The sequence below is a fragment of the Oenanthe melanoleuca genome, chromosome 1A (genome assembly GCF_029582105.1).
Source record: "Oenanthe melanoleuca isolate GR-GAL-2019-014 chromosome 1A, OMel1.0, whole genome shotgun sequence".
Classification (NCBI taxonomy): domain Eukaryota; kingdom Metazoa; phylum Chordata; class Aves; order Passeriformes; family Muscicapidae; genus Oenanthe; species Oenanthe melanoleuca.
In genome coordinates this window covers 11,952,548-11,978,380 of record NC_079334.1, presented here as the reverse complement: position 1 = coordinate 11,978,380, position 25,833 = coordinate 11,952,548, and the positions used below count along the sequence as shown (strand labels likewise).

Here is a 25,833-nt window from a genome sequence, read left to right as displayed (position 1 = left end):
TAAGATACAACATCTGTGAGTAATCTGTAAAAAAATAGATTTTATAATGTATATAAGAATTGATCTTGAACTCTTGAGTGTCTTCCCTGTGAGGGTGCCCAGAGAAGCCGTGGCTGCCCCTGGATCCCTGGAAGTGTCCCAGGCCAGGCGGGACAGTGGGAGGTGTCCCTGTCCAAGGCAGAGGGTGGCACTGGATGGGCTTTGGGGTCCCTTCCAACCCAAACCAGGCTGTGATTTGATGATTTTGTCTAACAAAGCTTTCTATAGTGCTTGGCCACAATTATTCTTTTTATCCATTGGAAGCTAATTTCCTACCCACACACATACAGATGAATTTTTCATACGTGTTTAGAAAACGCTGGACGATATTAAAAAAATAAACAAAAAAATTAATATTTAGTTTAAAAATATTTTAAAACCTGAAACAAAGTAGTATTTATTCATAGAATCACAGAAGGGCTTGGACTGGGAAGGACTTTAGTAATCGTCTAGTTCCACACCCCTGCCACAGGCTGGGAGATCATTAGGATATTAAGCATGAAATAATGAATCCCGCAATTTATGTACTTTTATATTAACATTTGTTTAGATACACGTATCTCCAAGAGCACACGCGGAGAGGTGCGGGCCGCGCAGCAGCAGCGGCGAGCTTCCGACGGGGAAAAGGAGGCAGAGCAAGAGAAAATCGAGGGAAAGGCGAGGGACGGGAGAGTAAAAGGACCCGGGCCGGCAGCCCGCCCCTGAGGCAGCGCCGCCATTTTGGGGCGGGGCCGCGCCGCCGCCATTTCCGCGGGGGCGGAGCGGGCCCGGGGCCGGGGCCGGGCGGGCGATGGCGGCGGCGGCGCTGCCCGCGGCCCGCCTGGAGAGCCTGCGGGCGCTGTCGGCTCTGTTCCGGGAGGCGCAGCCCAGGTAGCGGGGAGCAGGGAGCGGCGGTGCCGGTGGATGTCGGGCAGGACTCACCTCGGCTCCCAGCGCGGTCCTGCCCCTCATGGAGTCGGCTGCGGGCCGGAAAAGAGGCTCTCAGTAGCCCCGTAGGGGTGTGGATCAGGTTCCGTCTGGAGAGGTTCTGCATCCCCAGCTTCTCCTGGGGATGTGCGTGTCGGGGGGTGATTTGTCTCTTCTGTCCTGTCCCCGGGGAGTCCGTGAGGAGCTGCAGTGTGCTCAGTCCTTGTACCTGTAGCACGGAGGAAAGGTGTTTGTCTCTTAGTCGTGGGTGACATAAAATATCCAGGAGATAACAGAATGGACTGGGTTGGAGGGACACTAAAGCTCATCCCATCCCACCCTTGCTATGGGCAGGGATACCTTCCACTATCCCAGGCTGCTCCAAGCCCCATCCAGCCTTGAACACTTCCAGGGATCCAGGGGCAGCCACAGCTTCTCTGGGAAACCTGTGCCAGTACCTCACCAGCCTCACAGGGAAAAACTTCTTCCTAACATCCAATCTGAACCTACTCTGACAGGTTGATGCCATTCCTCCTTGTCCTGTCACTTCAGGCCTGTGTAAATAATCTCCATCTTCTTGTAGGCTCCCTTCAGGTACTGGAAAGCATCAGATAGATCAGCCCAGAGCTGCTCTTTGGGCTGAGCACTCCCAAGTCTCCCAGCCTTTCCTAATAACAGAGCTGCCCCATCCCTCTGATCACCTTGGTGCCTCCTCTGGACTCACTCCAACAGCTCCATGTCCCTCCTGTGCTGGGATCCCAGGGCTGGAGGCAGCTCTGCAGGTGGGGTCTCACCTGAGTGGGGCAGAGGAGCAGAACCCCCCTCCCTGCTGCCCACGCTGGGGGCTCAGCCCAGCACAGGGGGGTTCAGGGTCCCAGTGCACATGGCCTGGGCATGTCCAGCTCTCACCCTCCAGCATCTCCAAGTCCTTCTCTCAGGGATGCTCCATCTGCTCATCCCCAGCCTGGGTTGATCTCCCAGCAGGGTTTTCTTGACCCAGGTGCAGCATCAGCACTTGGTTTTTTGAACCTCATGGGATTTGCGTGCGCCGCTTCTGGGGCTTGTGGTGCCTTTCTGGGCAGACACAGGTGGGATGTAGCTGTAGGAGTAGCAGAAGTGGGTGAGATGTGCCTGTGTGAGGCCCTTCTGGGTGACAGTCTTGTTCCCACGTAAGGCCAAAGCTTTGGATGAGGGTGGTGACTGTGGGCCTTAGGGACAGAGGGCATGCACTGTGTGGCAGGGTGGGCTGCACTGGCTTCATTGGAGGAAAGGTTGGATGCCCCTCAGTAGGTTTAAGATTAATAAAGACAGAATGGGTCTGCTGGAGAAACGGGGCTGATATGGAGCAGTGCCTGTAAGGTCAGGGAGACCTCTGAAATACCACACAGCACTGTTGGCTTTGGCAGAAGCTGGGCTTGCAGAGGTTCAGCTGGTAGACTGGGCTTAGAGGAATGGGTTTTGCTCTTCCTGGAAGGAGGGAGAAGGCACAGCTCAGTGGGAGGCTTGTGCTCACTTCTAGCAGTGATTATTTGAAGGTCTTGACACCTGAGAATGAAAAAAACAGACTTAAGCTTGGTGTAAAATCCTGCTGGTGTTTTGTGTTGATTGTTTAAATTCCCAATATGGTTTTGTCTTTCAAATCCACATTTAAAAGTCAGGGGGCGAGGGGGGTTGATGTGCTCACAAATATTTTTTTGTGATCTCCATGGATGCAGGAGACCTAGGAGACCTTGTTCTGGTGTTCATCTCAGTTTCTCTGGAAAGAAGGGAGGACCTGTACAAATTCTGGGCTTATGGACTGATGCTTTCTCTGTCTTGCTCCCTGAAACCTCTGCCACTGTGCTTGAAAGAAGAGCAGGTATTCTGCAAAAGAGCCAAGTTTTGTGGGTACAGGTGGGCTGAAAGAGAGACTCTGTAGTTGCCCTTCCAGAAGGACAAAGCTGTAGCATTACCTTACATCCCATAGGATGTGGCAGAATGGATCTAGGAGCAGCTCTGGCAGAAAACTTGCCAACTCTGGCAAATCTGGTTGTTGGTGCTGTTCAGTCACGAAGACACGAGCCAATGGATGGTTTGTGTTTGAAAGTGTGATATTTAGTGACAATTCTTTTGTTATTACAGGACTGTTCACTGTTCGTGGAAACAAAATACATTAAAAATGTGGGTTCTGGTATTCTGTAACTCAGAAGGAAATAAAGTGAGGCCACAAAGCCCCTACCATGAGACTGTGATGTGGAATTTGGGAGACTTGCATTTGGCTATGTGATTTACTTGAGGCTTCCAGTGCTTTTAGTTGATTTCCTTATGCCTTCTTTACTAAGCTACAAAAACAAGAGAATGGCTTTATTTCATTCCTCGGAATGTTGTTAGGATAAGTACTTTAAAGGCTTTTTAGGGACTCTGCTTACAGGAATGGAGTTGTGCAAGTACCTAAAACTTAGAGTGGAAATACAGAATTATAAATTTGTGGATTTGTTCACATAGTTCCTAACTAGTGTCACGATTTTTTTGGACCCTGGGCTTTTGAACACAGTTTCATTACTGTTTTTAACACCGTGTTCACTAGAGTGGTATCTTGTAGTTTCTGCTTTTAATAATCAAACAGGTCTTACAAGGAGTGACAGTAATCTTCCTTTTGGCATGTGTACAGGAATTCTGACTCTTTGTTTTGACTTAACAAGAAATTGTGTGTGTCCTCCTTGTCCAAGTGCTAGGCTGCTGTACCCTTTGCTTCCTTTTGTATTCTTGCTGAACTTAATGTGGAGATGAAGGACAGGTAGCAATAGCAAATTGTGGAGCTGCTGTGTTAGGCAACCAGACACAGGAAATGGAAGTTTGTGGAATATCCACAAAGCAGTTCTGTTTGGATTTCAAGGCTTGTTTACAATGCAAGGTATTATTTTAATCTAAATTTAGGAGGCTCTTTGGTAGTTCTATAAATTAAAAATTAGGGAAAATATTATGGAAGGAAAATACTTTCCATTTAAAAAATATGTTTTTAATATTTATAGCTGCTGCTTTGTATATGAATATTTGTTGTACTGCTGAAAAATGATGATTTTTAAAAAACTGTTAGTAAGCATTGCTGTGGAACAGTTTCCTGAAGTCAGTCTTGGCTGGTTTCTTAATATCAGCTAATTATTTTCCTGCTATTCTTGCTAATTTGAGGATTTTTTTATTCAGAAGGACAGTTTTTAAAATTCCTTTGTAGTACACATTCAGATTGCAGTGCTATTTGAATGCTTAGGTACAAGACTCACATGTAAATTTTCTCAGAACAGAATCCTGCTCTATCAAATAACATTTAAGTTAATCCATCTTCATTCAGAATACCTTTTGCTTGCTCACTTAGGCTTTGAGACTTGATTTCTGCCTGGAATGGTCTGGCTTGAGCAGTCTGGGTTTTCTTTCGTAGTGTACAAGAGGTGGATTTGGAGTTCTGTCTCTCCTCGATGATGTAAAAAATCAACATCTCCTTCCACATATACAGCAAGGACAGATACTTCCTTGTGTACCTCACACTTGCTCCATTAGGACACACAAGGTTTTCAGCTTTGTATTTTACTGGAAATGTCTGCACTCTTAGGGTTGTTTTTTTTCTACTTTCAATATAATTTTAAAAGAAAAGTTGTCACAGCAGCTCAGCATGCTTCTGATCCAGTGTCTGACTGAAAGTTCTGTTCTGCTGCGTAGCTCTGCCAGGAGAGTAGAGCTTTTCCAGCACAAGAATAACTGTAAGGTGTCCTTTTACCCGTGGAGTCACAAAAATGTGCACAAAAGTTCTTCTGGCTTCTTTCATTTCTCTTTTACCAATTTAAATAAGTGAATGTTGTACAGTAGTACGTCTTGACTGACCACTGGTTTCTGTATTTTGCAGTTGGGTTAGGAAATGACTGGTTTCATGGGATAATCCAGCAAAAGGCATAGGCTGATATGAAGGAAACTACAGTGGGCTGAGTGGTCCCATTTCAGAGTAACGTCAGAGTTGAAGGAATCGGAACTAATAGTTCTGCTCAATGTAGAAAGCACTCCCTGGCTGGGGGCTATCTCATCAGACCATAGCTCTTCTGACATTTAGAAAAACTTGTCTCTGGTGCATTTCCCATGGGGACTGTGGTACATTAGCCACTGAGTCTTCTCTTGGCACATCGTGAAGTGGAAGGAGCTGCACTGCTTCTTGTAAGTTGAAGGTTCAAGTTCCATGAATATATTTTCTTCGGTCTTGAAACCAAAACCAAATTCCAAACTTTCTTTCTGGTTATGTAAGCTCCACTGTTTTCTCTATGACTGAGGGCCAGCTCTTCTTTTGGTCTTTGTTTTTTGTGCCTCTTTGGTGTTTTCCCTTTAGTATTGCACCACTGTAAAATGTAGTTTCTGCCCCATAATTCTCAGTGATGCTGTGGTGGGTTTTTTAATGTTTCAGTGTACATGGACAATGTGTGAATGTATTGACCTTGATCAATATATTTGATCAAGGTTGCAGAATGAAATACATGCTTCCTGGAGATCTGACCTAATGTGGTAATTCAGTGATATTTGTATACATTGTTGTAGTTCCTACAGCACTGCCCCTTCTTTGTAAGTCTCCTCCATACTCTAACAGACCTCAACATTGGAGGCACTGTACTATCAGTAAGATGTAGCCTAGCATAAAAGTGTCACTATTGGAGAAAATAAATCTGTTAAGGGACTTAGAAAATGTGAACTGTGAGTAAACACTAGGAGTGTTGTTTTGTCTAGGAAAGAAAACATGACAGGAGCAGAGTGGGAAATAGTATCTCCAGGCATGTCTAAGGGTATTCTTAGGGACAAGGTGGATTGGCAGTGTTTGGTTAATGTTGAACTTGATGATCTTAAAGGTCTTTTCCAATCTTGGTGGTTCCATGGTTTGATTTATGGCCATGATCACTTATGAAAGAGAAGGTAGAATTTCGAATTGTGCAAATGTGTAGGCATTTGAGTGAGCAGCAGAATGCATATATCACCCAGTAGTGTTTGATCAAGAGGTTTTAAAAATCTCCTTTAGGAAGAGTTTTCTGTGTGAACATTTTATTTAATGCTACTTTATATTTTCTCTCATCTCACTTTCTTCTGTTTGATCCTGAGTACATGACAAGCCTATTTAAGGTTCAAGGAGGCTGCATCTGGATTTCCTTTTCCTGATCGCAGTCAGAAGTATTGGATGAGCAAATTTATTGAACTTCCCTGTAGCAAGGCCATAAACACTCTCTGCTGTGGCTTATCTCCACCATCATGTGGTATCAGAACTGAGTTAGCAACATTGTCATGTGCTGCCCTCATCTCTTTTGGGGACATAAAACCAAGCCATAGAGTAGATGAATGGCTGTAGTTTGGAAATGTTTAGCTCTGTTTGACAGATGATGTGTAGATGTGTTGTGTCCATCCTGGGAGCCTGGTGAATCTTCATGGAGCAGCAGCATCAGCTGTCATCCAGTCATACGTTTTCCTGCATATGCTTGTGGTTTGGTAGTGCTGTTTTCCTTGGTCTGGGTGCTCCAGGAAGTGGCCTGGTACCTTCTGTGTTGGGTAGTTGTCTGCTGAGGTGGAAGAGAGTTGGCTTTTTCCCTTGACCGTGATTCCCACATTTCAGAACGGTGCTTGTGCAGCTACCAGCTTTCTCCATGACTTTGTCCCTCCGAGGAAATCTGCAGCAGGCTGGAGCTTCTGATACCTTATTCTTCTGAAACATCTAATGTTAGACATATAAACTGTGTTCATTAACTAAAGCAATTCCTCTTAAAGCAGCATACAGTGTCATGTATAAATCTGCCAGCTATATGTATTAGGGACAATTTTTTTTCTTTTTAGTAAAATTCCAAAAGAGCTGTTGAAAAGTCATGAGGAATACTAAGGCAACACAGCTCTCCTACAGCCCCTTTTCTAAAAAAGCTGGTGGGAAGATTTTTGTTCTTTCTACTTGAAAGACTCTGAGTAGTTAAATACCCTGAATAGCTAAAGATGGCTAAAGAAACATCTTTGGGTTTACAATAAGTGTCAATGTCATAGGCTTTTTGGTAGGAGTGCATTTATATTTTTTCTTCACCACAAATATATGTGTTTCAGAGAAACAGCAGAAGAAAGTGTATTTCGGAATGTCCTGGAAATCCTGACAAGCACCTCGAGTGCCATTGAGCAGACCTGTAAGGACTCCTGTGGACTGGCAGATCTGGATACCTGCCTGCTGCTCATAGCAGAGTGCTTCAGATGTCTGAGGAATGCCTGTGTTGAGTGTGCCAAGAATCAACATGTCATGAGGTACAGTTATGATCCCTTTTAGCCCATACCCAAGTACGAGGTTCTGATGTTTGTGTGGTTTTATAAAATAGATTCTTATTTTACACTGCTGTGTTAGTTGATTTATTAACTGGCATTTCCTGCTTGATACAATCACTTGAATTCAAATATGCTAGAAACAAAAATAGCTGACCTATTTGTAGGCCAGTTTGGGGCCCTGCTCAGTAATAGAACAAAGTGTTTGGGTTCACAATGCGAGTTGATTTACACTAATTATATAAGCCTGTTGGAAGCCTGACTGTAGAACTATCCTTTTTTTCTCTTTCTTTAGTTTTTTTAATGACATAATGAATAAGTAAATGGTCTTAATAATCAGTTACAGGATTACTATGTATTTTAAGGTTCATTTAGATCTGTCTGGTTTTCCTAGTAAAACACAGCATGTAGAACTGTGCATATTAATCCTGATGCATATATACAGGCAAGCTGAACTTAAAGGATATTAAGTCAGTCTGACTCCTGTTCTATTCTTTGCCTGTATCTGTTGCAACATTGAGGGATGCTTGTGATACAACCAGCTGTAGTTATCTGATAGTCTGGTTGATGTTTTTAAAAAACCCAGCAAAATAGCAACAAACACCCTTCTTGCCCCACAAGAACCCCAAACCAACCAACCAACAAAAGAGCTCCCCGAGCTTGTTGTAAGTTGGTTATAGCAGAGAGTTATTGGGGACTATAGTCTTAAAAATTGGCTTATTGGGATTTGTCAAATTTGATTTATTGAACTAAATGTAATTTTAACGTGGGACCAAGTCTTACTTTCTGTGCTGGGGCAGAATTTTGTTAATGCCAGAGAAACTGCAATGCAAATCATTCTGAGAGTCTACCTATGATTCCTCCTCGCTGGAGAAAGGATAAATAATTACTTGGCTTTCTCTGCTTCTCTCTGAGAGTTGTGTATCTTTCCCTTTGAGCTGGCCCTGTTGTTTTTTGGTAGCTGTCACTAATTGCTTTGTTGGCATTGAAAATCCTCCAAGTTTATTATGAAGTAAGATACATGATTCTTGTTCTGGATGCTTGACCTCCAGACAAAGAAAAGTTTTTACACAAATAAAGCTGTTGAAATTATATTAATAATTTGCTAATGTTTAATGTCTGATAGGAAGAATAGCAAAAAGGGAAGAAAAGGTACTTAGCTCTGAAGGTTCTGTGCCCAAAATTGATAAAATGCAGGATGATGCAATAAACCCCTTTGATTTGCTTCTGATGGTAGTAGTGTGGCTACTGATAGGCAGGCAGTAATGTAGGAGAAACTATTTTTGTTTCAGAGGTCCTGAAGATGCTAAAGTTTTCCTGTTAACTTTGGTGAAAAGCCTTTTGAATTTTTTGAGTGTGTTTCACATCAAGTAAATTATCTTGGTTTTTTTCTCAATTTAATAATAGGAACTTGGGTCTCATCTCTACATCTGTCCATTTGATAAAGTTGCTTCATGGAATACAAATAAAAGAAGAATTGTTACTGACTGGTAAGGCTGGGGATTTTGTTAAATGTATAGCCTGCGCTAGATTTTTTTACACGGGTGGTATGATGTCACTTTACTGATGCATTTGTTTTATAAATAAGCTTAATTCTTTCTTGAATTGCAGTTAAGAATTGGCCCTCTCTTAGACTGCTTGAAAAAGGTCTCAGCCTCAAGTCTAGTTCAGCTGGATTTTCACTGATCTGTTCCTTATAGATTGCTAAAGGAAAGATATGTGGAAAGTTTAATATGGAGCAGGATATTTGGTTTTATACAAGGAAAAGTTTGTGTAGTACCTCCATTCAAAATACATTCTGCTGTTATAGTGTCTTTTTATTCGTTGATACTTAAAATAATTTATCTGATTCCAGCAAGCAAATTTGACTGTGACTTCCTAAAAATTGTTTTTAATTTTCGTTTGGGTGCCATGGTTGCTGGCCAGTCAGGATGGTATCTGCCTAGAGTTTAGTACTGATTTGAGTAGTGTTCACATTTCCTCAGCAGATGAGTTTTTTCTTTCAACTCAGTGAAGAGAAAATGTGACTGTGTTACCCTTCCTCCCTCATGGTAGCTATTGGTACTCATTTCACTGGATATTTTCATTTTCAGTTTTTTCTCCTCACAATCTGTTTTTCCAAGTGTGTGCATGTGGAGCTTTATACATTGGACTCCTGTTGTGACTGTCTGTGTTTGCAGACAGTAAAGCATGTTTGTTTTCTTTATTTCTTTTCACTCCTGTTCCTCGGATGAGGTTCTTTAGTGCATTTCTGCTGCTGCTTTTCTGTCATTCTGTGAAAGCAGGTTAAACAGCTGTCATATGGTACCTTACCCTCAAACAGCTTTATGAAGCTGTGAGGGAGCAATGAAGTCCAGACTGGGTTTCCTTTTTGCTGATGTGTTTGGCTCCAAGTGATGCTCTATGGGCACGTGAGGGTATTATGCTTAAGCCAGGTTCACCCCTGGACCTGTTGCTGGAATCCTGCTGCCAGGGAAGGGTCGGTGATGCCAGCACAGCCCTTCACTGTGGGAGGAGCTGAACTGTAAGCTCTGTGGGTGGCAAAAAGGGCTTGCTCAGTGGCCCTAAAGAGGAGGAATTGATGGTGCACAGGAGTGGCTTTCAAGCCATGTCACAGGAAGGACTGGGAAAGGTCATAGAGGGCAAGAGCATCCTGCCCCACAGTTGTGAATTGCTTTGCAGACCAGCAAGATAAAAGAAAAAGTGATGGGAGCCAAAATACTGTTTCTGTCCAGCCTGTCACTGTCCCTGCTGGGGCCTTGGACAGTAGTGGGCTCAAAAACCTGTTCTGGGAAAGTGGGCTTCCACCTTCAGCCCCTTCAAAGCATCAGGAAGTGTGGTTTAAGAATGCCACCTGCCAGAGGGGCTGCCCAGCACCTGCAGTAGAGGAAGCAGGATGTGTTCATTGTTGGATACAGGAATGACCTGAGGTCTTCCCTTGGGCTTCATGGCTGCTGGCCCGTCTTTGCTGGGCTGTCACGTGTGTGCTGTTCTCTGCTCATGGGTTTGAGGAAGGAGAGGGAATGCTATTGAGCAAAAAGGAAAGGAGGATAAAACCCAGTAATTTGATTATCTGCATCAGGCACTTTTTCCTAGCCAGAGGATGGTGTAAAATCTCTACTTCTCAACATTACCATTACCTATAAGGGTGGCATTGACAAGACAGTTTTTAACAGGATTTCAGTAAAAGTTGTTTTGTGACTATTACTCTTCATAGCCTTTCAGTAAATACATCTGAGTTATAACTAAGATTTGCTGTATTTACCCGGGATAGGTGGTTCATTTAATGCTGTAAGTAGCATTGATCTCCTTGGGGAACCTCTGTGATGAGCATGGCTCGTGTATTCCACGTGTTTTAGTGCAACAAAAGAAAAATTGTAGACAAGCATATGTTGCTAATTCCTTGCTGAGTGATTTTTTTTCTAAGTGAATTTTTTATTCTAAGTGGAAATTAATGTAGTGCCTAGAGCACTGATTCCTTCTGCAGGGTTTACCTCAGAAGTTACATTTGACTGTGGATTATTAGTTGTAACAAAGCAAATTGCTAAATTGGACTTAGCACTGTTGAAATGAAAGAGATCCATGAAATTAGTAAATGGTACTGTGTTTATTAACTGTAATTCTGTTTCATGAAACTCCTCTTGTTTCATATAGGAAATAGGGCTTGAGTAGCATGTGTATTTTGTTCTTGCAGATAATTAGGTGTTAAGTGAAGTATTTCAGGTTGTTCATTTGGGTGTGTCTCGTTTCCTCCCTCGTGGGTTGGATTGGATGATCCCTTTTGGTGCCTGTGTAAATTCTTAAGGTTCTTAAAATACCTTCATGTAGCTTCCCTAGCAACGAAGAACAAGGAGGAGGTGGTAAGGCTGTACTGCAGGGTGAACAGCACTAAATGATGTTTCAGATCATGTTCCTGTGAAAAATTCCCAGAACAAATCATTGTAGGCTAAATAAACTTGAAATTCCAACATTACCATATTTACAAAGATGAGATTGAAAATTCTTTCTGCAGACTGAAATATTCTTTTAATCTAATCTATGGCAAGTTTGCACTCTAATTCACGAGTAGCTGTAAAGACTAGTAAGTGAGTGGTGTGATCATTTTTGTTAGAAAGTTCAGAGTAGTACAATTTCAAATGGATAAAAGGAGAAATGAAATAAAAGTATGTGTTCTTTGGCCACTGCTGTGACCCGTGTGATGGTTAAGGGAGAGGACATGATCCAGGAAACAAAAAAGGTGATGTTGCACAAAGTGGTATGACTAAAAACTGTTGCTAATATTTATTCAAATAAATCTAGTCTCCTTTGCATTCTCTCTGCTAGGAGTAATACTTTAAAAATAGTTGCCCAGGGGTTATATACATACATGGTTAATTGGGCTCCTCAATTCAGTGTATTTACTGAAACAACTCTACTGCATGTTTTCACTGTACATATTTTTCTTTTTTTTTTCAATGCTTTAAAAAACTTGATAAATTTCTGTATGTTTGTAATGCTTGTCTTACCCAGCTATGGAAAAAGTTAATGTTTTGAGTACATGATATACTACTGAGGCAATGGGCCAGAATCCTTGAAGGTGAGATAAGATGTCTGTCCTGAAATAGCTGTTTGAAACTTCAGGTAGATTGAAAAATAGTTAATTCATACATACAAGCCAGCTGTCCCCATAATAAGAGTCTCCTTGCTTTTTGATACTTGCATTTAAAAAACACTAGCATTTTTAGTCCTTTCTTTTATGGTATTGTTACAGTTAGATGTTTGTCCCTTCTCTTTCTCCTTGCCTACTTCCCATTTACTTTGAGTTGAACTCCATAGCCTAGTTTTATTTCCCATAATTGCTAACATAGCACATCTGTAGTAATCAAAGACAGTCTTAAAACTAATCTTTCTTACAATTAATCTGTCTTGAACAATGTGTGTTTTGTACTGCTCTTAGGAATTGCATGAAGAAGCCAACAGAACTTGAATATTCCTGGTGGGAAGACAGACAAGGTGATAAATGCTGCCCCCTTTGCCCAGTTCAGAATTAATTTGAATGGGGATTGAAGATGCAGAAACCGTACCTGCTCTTGCAGGAACACTACATGCAAGAAGATCTTTTGTGTTTCTTAACTGATTTAGGACCACAGTCTTCCAATAAATAGATAATAAGATACTAAATTTTTTAAATCTGAAGGAAAAAATTCCCTGTAGGATATAGATTTAATGAAATTTCTAAAGTACCCTCTCCACATCCCTTTTGTTTTAGTTTAATTTTTTTTTTTTAGTTAGAGGAGTCTCATCCTAGCAGCCTTTTTTTCTGCTGTGGGTATGAAGACCAAGAACACTTGCCAGAGGAGCAGCTGATGAACTTCAACTGAACTTAAAGCAGACCCAGATCTCTTAAGAGCTCAGAAATAGTTCAGTATGTTTGGGATTGCAGCAGACATAGGAAGTATCCTTGTCAGAAGCCCAAGTAGAAAATCTCCTTCACTTCACAGCATGTGTCTTCGTTTGGTTTTCTGTTAAGTTTGTTTGGTTTTTTTTTTTCCTTTTTCCTGTGGCAAATCTTAAGCTTTCCAGTGGAATCCAGCAGATCTTTGTGAAGGTACATTGAGGTTTGTCAAGATGATGGATCTTTAGGTTCCAGAATGCAAGAGCTGGATTTAGGATCCCTCTCCAAAATCTGGAAAAAGCCCAAAGGATAGCTTTCTGTCTCCTTGATAAATTTCAAGCAAGGACACGGCTGTTTTGTGGCAAGCTCATGTTCTATAGGCAGCGTCCCATCTGATCCTTTCATTGAATCCCACCCCAGCTTGGACAGAAGGAGCTTTAATGTTTTTGTTTGTAAACAGATCTTCTCAAACTTTTCACCTTCAAAGGTGAAGTACTTCAAAGTACTGCTGATGCTTAAGAATGCTCTTTGAATTCCAATATAATTGCTTAAAAAATATTTAACTGCCAAAATACAGTTCTGTCCTGCCAAAATACATTTCTGTCCTCTCGGGTGAAAATGCCTCATACCTGCCCTGTGTGGGACAACTTGTGTGAGTCTCTGAAGGAGGTGATTGTCCTCTCTGTGCAGAGCTGGGGTCTCAGCTGCAATGCTTGCCTGAGAGGTGCTCCAAGCATCCCACCAGTATTCCTCACATCCAGGCTGCTGGTGATACTGACCTTACTTTAAACCAACTGGCACAGGTATTGCTATTGCTGTGCTGATGCCAGGCCTCCATAGTTTTTAGCGGTTTTGACAACCCAAAGAGCTACATAAAATGTGTTAACATGAGTATCACAGAATCATGAAAAGACTGGGGTTGAAAAAGACCTCCAAGACCACCGTGTCCAGCCTGTGACTGATCCCCACCTTGTCACCCAGACCAGAGCACTGAGTGCCATGTCCATCCATTCCTTGGACACCTCTGGAGATGGGGCTCCACCACCTCCTTGGGCTGTCCCTGCCAGTCCCTGACAACATTTTCTGTGAGGAAGTTCCTCCTGATGTCCAACCTGACTGTTCCCTGGCACCATTTGAGGCCATTTCCTCTCATCCTCTCCCTTATTCCCTGAGAGCAGAGCCTGAGCTCCCCCAGCTGCCCCCTCCTGTCAGTGAATTGTGGAGAGCCAGAAGGTTCCCCTTGAGCCTCCTTTTCTCCAGCAGCTGGCTCAGCTTCTCCTCATTGGACCTTTCCCCAGCTTCATTCCCTTCCCTGGACATGCTCCTAGCCCTTAAGTGTCTTGAATTTTTTAAGTAAAGGCCCAGAACTGGACACAGGATTGGAGGTGCCTCAGCAGTATGCTAGCACAGGGGACTGTCACTGCCCTGGTCCTGCTGCCACACTATTGCTGGTACAGAATTTTTTTGGTACAGAATGTTAAGAGCCTGGATTCATGTCACAGCCACTGCTGGGGATCTCAGCCAAAGCCTGTGTGCAGGTGTGCTGCCTGTTAGAGCAAGGTTTGGGGGTGTTCTCTGCTCATAATTCTATGAAGTCCAGAAACTTTGGTTAAATTGTAGTGGATTGTAGCTTGAATCTATGAACAGGAATTTGACCTTGCTTCCAATTTTATGCAAAGTGTTTAGGTGTAGTTAAACAGCTACAGATACTCTTCAGAACAGAACTTACAGCATTCCATTAAAAGCAGTGATGAAAGATTACTCTATGTAAATTTTTTAATACTGCCCTTATTATAGTAACTTGAGCATTTTCTGGTAGGATGTTCAGTAACATGAATATTGTATGTCTAACACCTGTTCATGCTTCCTTTTGTGAGGGAGGATGTGTGGGAAAATATGTGATACCTTATTTTAAGCATTTTTCAAGTACTACAAATGCCATGTTCTTACAAGGGAGCTATAAAAAACATTAATTTATTTGAGCCTTTTTTCTTCCTCCCACCCTTTTTTTCCTCTTTTTCCCTCTCTCTTCCCTCTCTCCCTTTTTCTCTATTTTTTCTCTTCATTTTTGTCTCTTCTTTTTTCTTTTTTTTTCTCTTTTTTTTTCCTCTGTCTACTTTTTCCTCTCTTCTTTTTCCTTTATCCTCCTTTTTTCTCTCTGCTTTTCTGCCACCTTTTTTTTCCCTCTCTCCTCTGTCCACCAGGACCGTTAATGGTACAGTGGGTTCAGCCTCAGTCAATGTTGTTGAACTGCTCCTCCAGCTGTTCTGGACCTGATCAGTTCTCATGCATATTTTTCTTTGAGTTAATGAAAACCCAGTCGCTCTTGACCCATTGGTGCTTTATGGGTTGCTCATGCTCTGGGAAGAAAGTGCCTTGGGAGGTGTTTTTTAATCCATCAATGTGTAAGAGAAGCACTCTGCAGAAGAGATAGCAATGAGTAACCTTTGAATTCAGAACTCTGTATAAATAAAAATATAATTCCTTCATATATACTAAAACAAAATTTTTAAAAGCACAGGGGTGTGCATGTTCTTCAAAAATTAGATGCAAGGGACCTAGGCCTATCTGTAGCTTCAGAGATTGTTTCTTGCAAAGGCCAAATGGGAAGGAAGCATTTCATCTTGGATGAAGTAAGAAGACAAATGTTTGCCTGAGGTCTACAGGAGAACATCACGTGGCTGGTCAAAGAAGGATTCTTGATTTCTTTGTAAGCTTTTGAAGGTGAAGACATCCTGGGTTTCAAAAGCCACTGAATATAAGCTGTAGGTGCTCAGGTAATACTAGAAAATCATGTTGGCATTTTGATAGGAGAGATCCCCAAAAATCAATGGCAAGAGGAAATAAATTTCCAGCAGCTACATTGGGTATCTTCACCATTCTAAAAAGTTGTTAATTCAAAGTACTTTTTAAAGGTTTACATAAAAGGAGATATTTAATTGAGTGGTTTTGTTTTTCTGAAGAACAACATGAATAAAACAAGGTTAAATTGTTAGGTTTGCAAAAGTATTCCTGAAAACAAAAATGGGTAAATACCAGTGAAGTGATTTCTATTTTTTCAAGAGGATATAGGGGAAACAAAACTTTCAATTCCATCCTCACTCAATGAATAAAACCAGGAGATGTTTCTTTGCTCTGACCTTTTCCATTTCTGCACTCAAGGATTGGCAGTTTGGAATTACAGTGGAAAATCAAGAGTGGCTAATTTTGAAGGTACTTAAAAGAGCAGGGGAAGGAAATCCTTTGAAACTTGCCAAAGCACACTTAGTTGGTTTTCCTGTATTCCTTCTTAAATGGGCAGCCATGTCTCCTTAACTGTTTACTGTTTCTTGTCAATATTTATTTATCTCTGTATTTATTTTCTTCCCCTAGAAGGCTGTGGTCCCCTTAAGAAGGCTATTTTGACAGTAGAAAGAGTTAGAAGTAAATACTTGGAGTTTTGGGAATGCATTGGAGTTCTTTGCAGAGCCAGTGAGTAGAAAAGTCTGGGTATTAGAGGCTTACGTATTGGCATCACAGTGTAACTAGTTTTCACCTATTTTTAAATTGTTTTAAATGCCTGGACATTCAGCAAAGTATTTTAAATCAACAGGAAAGAGAAACAGAGTGGCCAGTTATGGAACTTAAATGTTCTTTAATGAATGCCAATATTACCAAAGGAGTCACTCTCATCTTTTGTGCTTCCCTTTTATCTCTTGTCCACTATTTTTCATTCTTCTGTTTGATTCTTTTAAAAAACTGCATATTGCTTTCACTTCTTTTTGTAGTTCATTAGACATGTTGCACTGAATGGTTTCACTTCCAAATTACTGCTGATGTTTCCTATATAAAAAATATTTTAAAACATGCTTGGGAGATGTGATGAACACAGGAACTTTTTGCTAGACAGACATCAAAGCAGAGCTCATGCAATGCATTTGGGAAACCATTGCCAAGTTTTATTGTCTATAAACAGAGGTCTGGAGCTTTCTGAACAAGTGTCTTCACACAGGCTTATTTAGAGGGATTTGAAGAAGGTGCAGTTTTTAAATTGTGTCCCAGAGAGTCTCATAGGCAATGGCTACTAAATTTAAACCAACAGGGTTAAGGAAGGAAAGTCAATCTTTCTTCTCTTTCCACATCAGTGCCCCAAATACTTATCTGTGAAGGAAAAGGCATACTGTTTTGTTAGACACCTTGGGAGTGTTTGTGACCAAATACAGTAAATTATTGTGCTGCAGATTTTTTTGTACAAGTCATGTTACATACTGATTTACATGGAATGAGTGAGTGGTTATAAAGCTTGAATCATTTTACCTGTCATACAGACATCATGAACTGTTGATTGGTGACGTTTCTCAACTTGAGTTTACATCAGCTTTTCTTTTGAGGGAGAGGAAGAGGGAGAAAGCAGATCCTGAGTGGACCCACAGTCCATGGGATTAATTGCCAAAAAGCAGCATGAAAGAACATGCCTGAGTTGCATGGAAGAGAAGAGAATTTAAAAATATGCACTCCCATTTATTTTTGTATTTGGGGTTTCCTTTTTCTTACAGCTAGCATAATTAAAACTATGTGTGTATTATAGCTTAAATGAACCAACTGCTTAACTTAAACAGACTTTTTTTAGACATGGAAATAAAGGACAGCCCTGACCTTAAGAGCTGCCAGTTTCAATGTGTGATCTTTGCTTTGTCTGTTAGGATTTTTGTATGGGGGACTGGTGCCAATACTTCACTGCCACTGTTAAAGTAAAAACTGTAATTACATTGTCAAAATAATATTTATAGTATTTTCGGGGAATAATTGTGGCAGTGTGACGAATATATTATACTCATCAAACCTTTATGTAAACATAAGCATGAGTTTTTTATTTGAGTTATTGGTGTTTTTTTTTGGCCTTTGTGTTTTTCCAATCTGTAAAAATAATATTGGGATTTTCATGGTCTCTAGCATTTGCAGAGTGTGTGCCCTAACAATCAGTTGATACGCTATCTGGTAGGAGTAAACTGCTAGTTGCACTTGTATTGGGATTTTGGTTTCATGTTTCCATAGCTTAAGAAAATCCTCTGTTCTTTGAGTTTTGCTATCCCCCTAATTACTGTAGCTCAGAGCATTTTACTGCTTTACCAAACAGGAAAGTTTTAAGTAATTGGTTTGTTCTTTTGTACCATTTGTTGGGGTTTTTTTCTGTTGTTGTTGTTCCTCCTTTGTGTTTAGCAAATTTTTTTTCTTTTTTTAAATGAGCTGAGTTCCTCTTAAAAGTGAGTGTGAACATCTCCCAGAAACATATATGGCAAGTAATTGTGAGGTTTTCTCTGCAATAGGCAGATGTCCCTTGGCTGGTTAAAGGTACAGGCAGAACTTGCTGCTGGGCAGTGGGAAGTTACCAGATGCACAGATGCTCCAGTCCTGCCCTGTACTGCAGATTTAACTGTCCAACTGTTCTGTCTCTGCTGTGTTTCGGTGATTATTGCCACAGATTTTTAATTAACTGTCTTCAGAACACCTACAGCAAGGATTCCAGCTGTGCAGCTTTATGTTCCCAAATCATGCCGGGCTGATGCAACTTCCTGTGGGCAAGAATGTTCTCTTGGTTCTCGTAGTTTGGTCCAAAATTCATTGAAGGCTGTGGAAAGACTCTGATTTGTTTGGGTCTTGGTTGAGGTCATTGTTCCAAGGATTTGTGCTTTGGCCTTTTTGCAGAAACTCCAAAATAGAGAAGCAACCTTTACACCACTTGCCACTGTCTGCAAAAGAAAAAGAGCCAAACCTGGACACCAAGAGCACTCAAACTGATGGGTTGTCCTGAGTTAGCAAATACAGTGCATGCAGTACTGGCCCTGCCTGCAGTGGTTAACTCTTGCCCTATTCACTTGGAATTCCCACACTTTGGATCCCTGTGCCCTGCAGGTCTGGGGTATTTGTGTACATTTGTGTGATGCAGCAGGAACTGAGATTTTGAGTAAATGCCAGTGTTACCAGTGTTTTCAGCCTGATACATCTGCATAATGTTGGCTGTGACTTCTGGTATTAATATGGGAATTTACACATGCATTAATTTCTTTTTTCATTTTTTGACATTTGGAGTGGAGTGGGGTTTGAGAGAGTTTAGATCCACTGAAGGAAGGCATTGTAGGATCCATTGTAGGACCAGGAACTCTATTTAAATGCAGCACTTTCTTATCTTAATGGCAAATGGAAGAGGGAGTGGGGCTTCCAACTTCCTTCAGGGCTGAGATCTTCATTATTACAGGCAACTGTAGTTGTAGGCTCTTGTGTCCAAATCTAGTAAGCTCCAGTGTGCTGTGTTTATCCCTTATTAATCCCATGGAAGACTCTCCTCTAATTTTAAAACTTTTTCCTAGCTCTGGTCTAAATGTTTGAATGCAGTGATTCGTGGTAGTGGGTTTTTTCCTTCTGTGGGCTTGATCTTCTCATTGCGTCTTGCTGCTTCTGCAGTAGAGGTCTGATTTAGAACCACAGGATGGCATGTGACTCTAAACAGGACCTTAAAGATCGTCGTGTCCACACCCCCTGCCATGGTTCCACTATGTCAGGACTCCAAGCCTTATCCAGCCTGGCCTTGGACACTTCCAGGGCTGAGGCAGCCACCCCTCCTCTGGGAAGCTTGTGCCAGGGCCTCACCACCTTCATAGGGAAGACTTTCTCTAATATCCCATCCAACCCTGCCTTCTGGCAGTGGAAGCCATCCCCTCTTTTCCTGTCAGTCCAGGCCCTTGTAAATAGTCTCTCTTTGTTTAAGCTGTGCTGACTGAATTATTTTATTGACTGTGTATATGTGAGTATAAAAGTGTTTTATTGCAGCAACTTGTGGAGTCACGGTTTGAGCTACAGAGCAGATCCTGCCTAATGAGGTTCCTCTGTCAGGTATTAATGACATGGATGGCATTGGTAGCTGACTTTGAAATAGAGATTAAAAAGCTGGTGCTTTCCTAGCAGTTTGGTACTACTTGTGCTGATGGTTTAAACTGTCCTTCTTGTGGTACTCATGGAAAGATGTTTTGATTGCTGCACTGGGAAGCAGAGGCAGTGATTGTCATGTCTCAATGTCAATATAAATCATTTTGCTCCTAGGAGAGAGAGTAACCTGAGGAAATATCCCTAAGTTAGAACAATTAGTCAGTGGGCTCCCCTGTGGGCTCTTCTGCTCTTGTTGCTGGTACAGCTTTCAGACAGTGTATAGAGCTGGTTTGTTTTTTCCCTGCTCCTGCAATTTGGAGGCTTTCTAGTATAGCCTGCCAAGATGTTGCTGATTTATGCCACATGCATAGCGGTTTTATAATGTGGACTGATATCCACTTGGAGCACAAAGGAAATAGGAGTTTGCTGATGTCTATTTAATTAGAATGGTTTCTGGTTGCTTTGGTTGAGGCTTGAAATGAACGGTAATGCCTGTATTTCTGTGGATCTCTAAATACAGTGTTCTGTAAGTCCTTTCCTTCCTTCCTTGCTCTTAAGTGTCCTACCCCAGCAAATAATGTCAGCAAGATTCATAATGAGGCAGGTTTCTGTTCTACACAAATAAATGTGAATCAAAGCGTGCAGAAACTTCCCTAGATTTAAAATACTCACCATGTTTTTTGTAGCAGGGACATTTAGGATCTCAAGATAAAAGTGGGAAGAATGGGGAAAACCAGCCTTTTAATTGCAGAGAACTTCCTAAAGACAGAGCATCATAAACTTAATGCAGGGAGAAGAAGCTTAACTTTTTTCACATATGCTGAGATGAAGTATCCCTTCTAAAGAGCTTCCCACAGAGGCCCCAAGGGACAAGTGAAGGCCCTCCAGGGCAAGTGGAGATGTAACGGGGGTGGAAAGAAGCTAGAGGAAGATCTGGCCAGAAGGAACAATGGGAATCATCTGTTGTCTGTTGGGATAAAAATCCAAGTGCTTATAATTATGTAGGAGTTACATATGTCATTCTCTCAACCGTTTGATTATCATTGCTATGGCACAACTTCCACACTCACCAGTTACAGGAGCATTGTTCTGGTGGAAAAGAGGGAGTTGTCCAACCGTGGCTTTCCAGACACAAAGCTACAAGACTTTTATTTCCCATTCTGCACCCTTTTTTTCTAGCAGCTTTGGACTTGGAGAGAAATGTGTCTCTCGCTTTTTGTTGAGAATTTTAGGGAACACTTCCAAGTTACATAATGTGTAGAGACAACAAGTAAGTTTGTGAGACAGATCGAGTTCTTCCTCTTTCTTTCATCCTCTGGGCATATACCACATGTGGTACAAAAGGGACCATAACATGGCAATGAGAAGAGGTAAGCTGCCTTTACAGGTATTAAACTAAATAATAATGCCCCAAAAAGGTTGGTGCTAAAACTGTTGCTGTACATTAATATGGATATGCAAGTAAAAATAGTAAGTCAAAGTTTCCTTGTAATTCTGTATTCCAAAAGAACTGTGGTCCATTATTAGCCAGGTACAGAATATAAATGGTACAACTAAGTGGGGGGAAGTCTGATACTCTTTCCACAGACTTACAGAAAAAGATCATTCAGCTCTTTGAGTGCAAATATAAACACTTCAGTGGAAATTTTGGGTTAAATGAAACAACATACATAGTATGCTATCAAAAGTAATTGGAGAAATTTGTCCATAACCTTGGTTAGTACTTTATGTGTTAATAATTTTTTCTTCTTCTTTTGTTTTTTTTCAGACCTGTACAAGGTATCATGTGGGAGGAGTGTGTCTCATAGTCAGCCACCACTAATAGTGCATAGTGGGTGGCCAGTCCTTCTTATTTTTCTTAGTTTCCTGGCATGGTTTAAGCCCAGTTTGAGACTCCCCAGTACTTCAAATTTGCTAATTTCACTGCTGCAGGACCTTTAAAGAGACATTGCATTAGATTTAGGCTCAGCTCTTGGGCTGATTCAAGAATAAGATTTTACATCCTAAAGTGTGCAGGGAGGTGATAAAGGCAGTTCCCAGGTCTGCAAGCACTTAATAGTGTTTTACTTCACATAGAAATATAATCTCAGGCACGTGTTTTTGCTACTTTTGGGGATATAACAGGAATTCCATTTCATATGCCTTTAGATTTTAATAGATGCTTTGTTAAAGAAATGAGCACAAATTTATGTTTACTTTCTAAAACTGAAATGATTCAATTAAAATAACAGGAGATAAAGAAAATGGTTGTAGTACTGTGTTTAATAAGCCTTGTTAGTGCTGTATGAATCAGAGTTGGTTTGAACCTGATCTTGAGAGTTGTCGAACTGACTCTTTCCGTAGTAAGTGCACAAGTAAGTTGTTGGTTGTATTTAATCTCCCATTAGGAGACCTCATTGGAACTTAATTTGCATCAGAGGCTAATTTGATGTGTGGTCTGATGGTTTTTTCCAGCTCCCTTCTAATTTATTTGTAACTCTACATTTTTAGTAGTGTGGTAAGAATTTTACTTGCCTTTGAGTCAAATTCCCCTTTTAAGTCAGAACAAAGTGTTGATATTTTGCCTAAACATTTATCTTCCAAGAATACAAGAGATGTCTGATCAAATGCACATAATGTTCTGTTAAAATTAGAGTTGACACTTCTGAAGGGAAAGGAAAAAAAAAAGAGTGCAACTGTTTCTGAGATGGAGAGGGAGCAGAAACTTACTAAACACAACATTTTTGGTATTCCAAAGATGGTAAAAATGGGTTACTAGTCTGCACTGCAGCAAGTGCAGTAAGACCAAGGTGGAAATATAGAAGGTAGCTAGACAATAATTTTATTTACAGCAATAAAATACTAAGTACAGTTTTAATAACATTAAATGACAGAGCCCATGTATGTATTGTACACTCAATTTCAGTAGTCTAGACAGACTGTTTTCCAAGGAAAATACATTTTCATCAGTATTTGTGGTATGATTCATGGTGGTGAAGAGGCAAATAACTCTTTATGACTGGAAGTTGCTTTAACTTGCAGCCACAAGGAAACGAGTCAATGACCGGATGATAGTGGTGGAAACTCACATTTTATAGTAATAGAGGTCTACACCTTATGCTGAGTTGGAGGTTTTATGTTTTCGAGGCAGTCTATCACAAAGCATTCTGCCATTGTTTGCAAACAGCCAGAGCTCCTCTGTGTCACAGCTCACACCCCACAATTTAGACTTGCAGAGTTTGTAGGCAACTCTAAAAGTGTGCAGGCTTTTGAGAGCCTGGGATGTGGTCCCAGGGTTTACTAGGCTTTGTGTCTGCCCCAGTGCAGAGGGGGCACTCCAGCTCTGGTTCTCCTGCCTATTACTAGCATTAAGACAAATGCGAGCTTGTAAGCCTTATGTTTGCAGTCTGACAAGCAATGTTGTACAGTTTTGTATGGACTTTGGTTGGATCTGTTTTATATTTCTATTTGTTTTATAACTCCAGTAAAGGCAGAGGCTTGTGTTCACAACTGTCACTGAGTTGTCTGATAAAGAGCACATAAAGATAAAGAGCATGGAAATCTTTTGGGACTGTTTTAAACCTCTACAGTTGATGTCAAGGTTTTTTGAAATGATTGCTGGGCACGTTTATAGGCTCCTGTTCTGACTGTACAGAACAGAAGGACGCAATGTATTGAGTTTTAAAATCCTAATGCTTAAAGTCGTTGTCCTCAGAACTTCAGGGATTTTAATTTTCATCTAATACACAATCTGATTCTGCAATTGCTATTGTGTGAAATGATGTCTTTGTGTGGACTGGAGCATCTCTGCCAGGGAAAGGCTGAGGGAGCTGGGGCTGCGCAGGCTGGAGAGGAGCCCCAGCTGAGAGGGGCCCTGAGCCCTGGGTGTCCCTGTGTGCAGGGAGGGTCAGAGCAGGGCCCAGCAATGGCACCAGAGCCACGGGCAGGGACTGAGCCCAGGGGGTTCCACCTGCACAGGAGGCACAACTTCTGTCCTGGGCAGTGCCAGGCACTGAACAGAGACCAGAGAGGGTGTGGAGTCTTCTCACTGGGGATATTCCAGACCCCTCTGGATACAATCCTGTGCTCTGGGATGACCACACTGGAGCAGGGACCAGATGAGCCACTGTGATCTTTAGACCATATAATGTAATTGTTAAATGAGATCATGTCAATATAATAATTAAATGAAAAGCATGCAACTAGCCTGGCTCAGTTGTTCTGTGATAATAAAGGACTGGAAGGAAGAAAGGGAGCTGTGATCTTGAAGATACTGAACTGCTGGAGTGCATTTAAACCATCCTCGTACAGGGCCATCAACTATCAGCTACCTCACCTTTGTCATGGATGGCCTTGGGCAACTAAATGTTCAGTTTACATGTAGACAAAACATTTAGGTACCAGAATTCATTAGGTAAAGAATCAGTGTTTCTGCTTGTACCCTTTGCCCTGTTGGATAAAGAGGTTATTTTTTAGAATCTAGAGAAGTTCCTTAAGCCATTGCAGACTGGTTGTGAAAGCAACATGTAATCTGTGTATTTGCTAAAGAACACCAGCTTTTACAGGAGCTATTGAAATCTCAGTGAGGGGAAATCTCTTCAGCTTCAGGATTGATTTGTGTATCAGAAGTTACATCTTAGAACATGCAATTTCACGGTGGTTGACCAGCAGGTTAAAAATACTCCTCTTGACCACACACAGAGTAACCTTTTTTTTTTAAAGCAAAATTTAGTCAGGTTGATAGCTACTGAATTAAAACAATTGTTTTTAGCATTGTTAAACTCTGTATATTTTCAGAGTTTTGTCTTGTCTTTCCCCCCTCCCTTTTTTTTTTTTTTTTTTTTTGTTTTCCCCTCCCCTCTTTCAGAAAGTCTGTCTTCATCAGCTTCTACATTTTCTTGCTTTTGCTGTAAGGACATGGAAAGACCATGGAAGTAAATTGCCTCAAATTGTGCCAGGGGAAGTTCACATTAGATATCAGGGAAAATTTCTTCATGGAAAGGGTGGGTAGGCATTGGAATGGGCTGCCCAGGGAGGCAGTGGAGTTACCATTCTGGAGGTATTCACAAAGGTGTGGATGTGGTACTTGAGAACATGCTTTAGTGGTAAACATGATGGTGCTGGGTTGACAGTTGAACTTTATGATCTTACAGGTGTTTTATAGCTTATTAGTTCTAGGGTTCTGTGATTTTATGATGAAGAAATCCTTACAGAGGAGAAAAGCAGTATTTGTATTGTACAGATATCCAAGCATGCTTCAGTCATATATTGCATCAGTCAAGTCCAATAGAGATAAAACAGAAAAGAAAAACATGGAAATTGAATGCTAAGAAAATATTTTCATTGTTCAAAATGCAATACTTCCCTTCTGCTGTAGTGTTTTCATTTTTTAACACACACATACCTTGTTGTGAATCAACAGCTCTAGTTTGATTTTTGGGGAGTCTCTTTTTTGAAGCATAAATACAATCGTATAGATTTGCATTGCTTGTATCTAAATTCACTGTCCCTTTGTAGCTTGGTGCTAGGCTAGTACATTTTACGTGGAGCTACGTTTGGTGAGAAGCACTGGATGAGACATTTATGTGTTCCAAGACCACCAGCTGTGGAGTTCTGGGGGAGATGTTTCAGTTTTTAAAACACAACCATACAGCTACTGCTGTGATGTGCTTCAGAGAGCATGCTGTGATGAGCTACTCTAGGTGTGGTGTGATGACTTTTCACACTGTTTGTGCCTCTTCTTCTGTGCCTTTTTATCTGACTATGTGACTGCTGCATGTGGTGTGTGACCTGGAACCTGAGCTTTGCTCAACTGCCTTGGGTGCTCATTTCTGTTTGTAGAATCACATCTTCCCAGTTGCTGAGAGTCATCATGTGAGATTACTTGTGTGGCAAAATGTTGCATTATCAAGGCATCCTCTTTCTCTGCTTAGTTGGGAATAGATGTGATAGATTTTATCCACTTGCCCATATATTGATTTGTGTTCACTAATTAAAAGAAAAATCTTAACTCTTACTGTTTAAGAACAAGCACTTAGTGATGAAACTGTTTTTTTTCATGGCTGCATTCACAGAATTGTCACCTTTTCCTGTATCTTCCTTCCATGACTAATGGAGGGTTCATAGCTATTTATTACTGTACTGTACTGTACTGTAAATGTGTTCATGTTTTCTCTTTGTTACAGAAATAATGGTAACTTTACAAGATCTTGAACTTTTTTCCTTGGACTGTAGAACTTTTTGGACAGACTAATGTCTAACAACCAAGATGTAATTGATAGCTGAAAAAGGTCAAGCAAATTTTAGGGAAAAAGTGGAATATAGTCAACCAACCTTGTGTT

General features: G+C 41.2%; 1 protein-coding gene across 1 annotated transcript in view; it reads left to right on the top strand.

Moving 5' to 3' along the window:
• The first annotated feature begins 793 nt into the window (after nt 1–793).
• ATXN10 (ataxin 10) overlaps nt 794–25,833 on the top strand; it is a 92,429-nt gene continuing 67,389 nt past the window's right edge. The window contains exons 1-3 of the mRNA XM_056516203.1: nt 794–909; nt 7,030–7,221; nt 8,644–8,726. Coding sequence (XP_056372178.1) covers nt 830–909; nt 7,030–7,221; nt 8,644–8,726 — 355 coding nt within the window. The 5' untranslated portion in view covers nt 794–829. The remainder of the gene's footprint in view (nt 910–7,029; nt 7,222–8,643; nt 8,727–25,833) is intronic.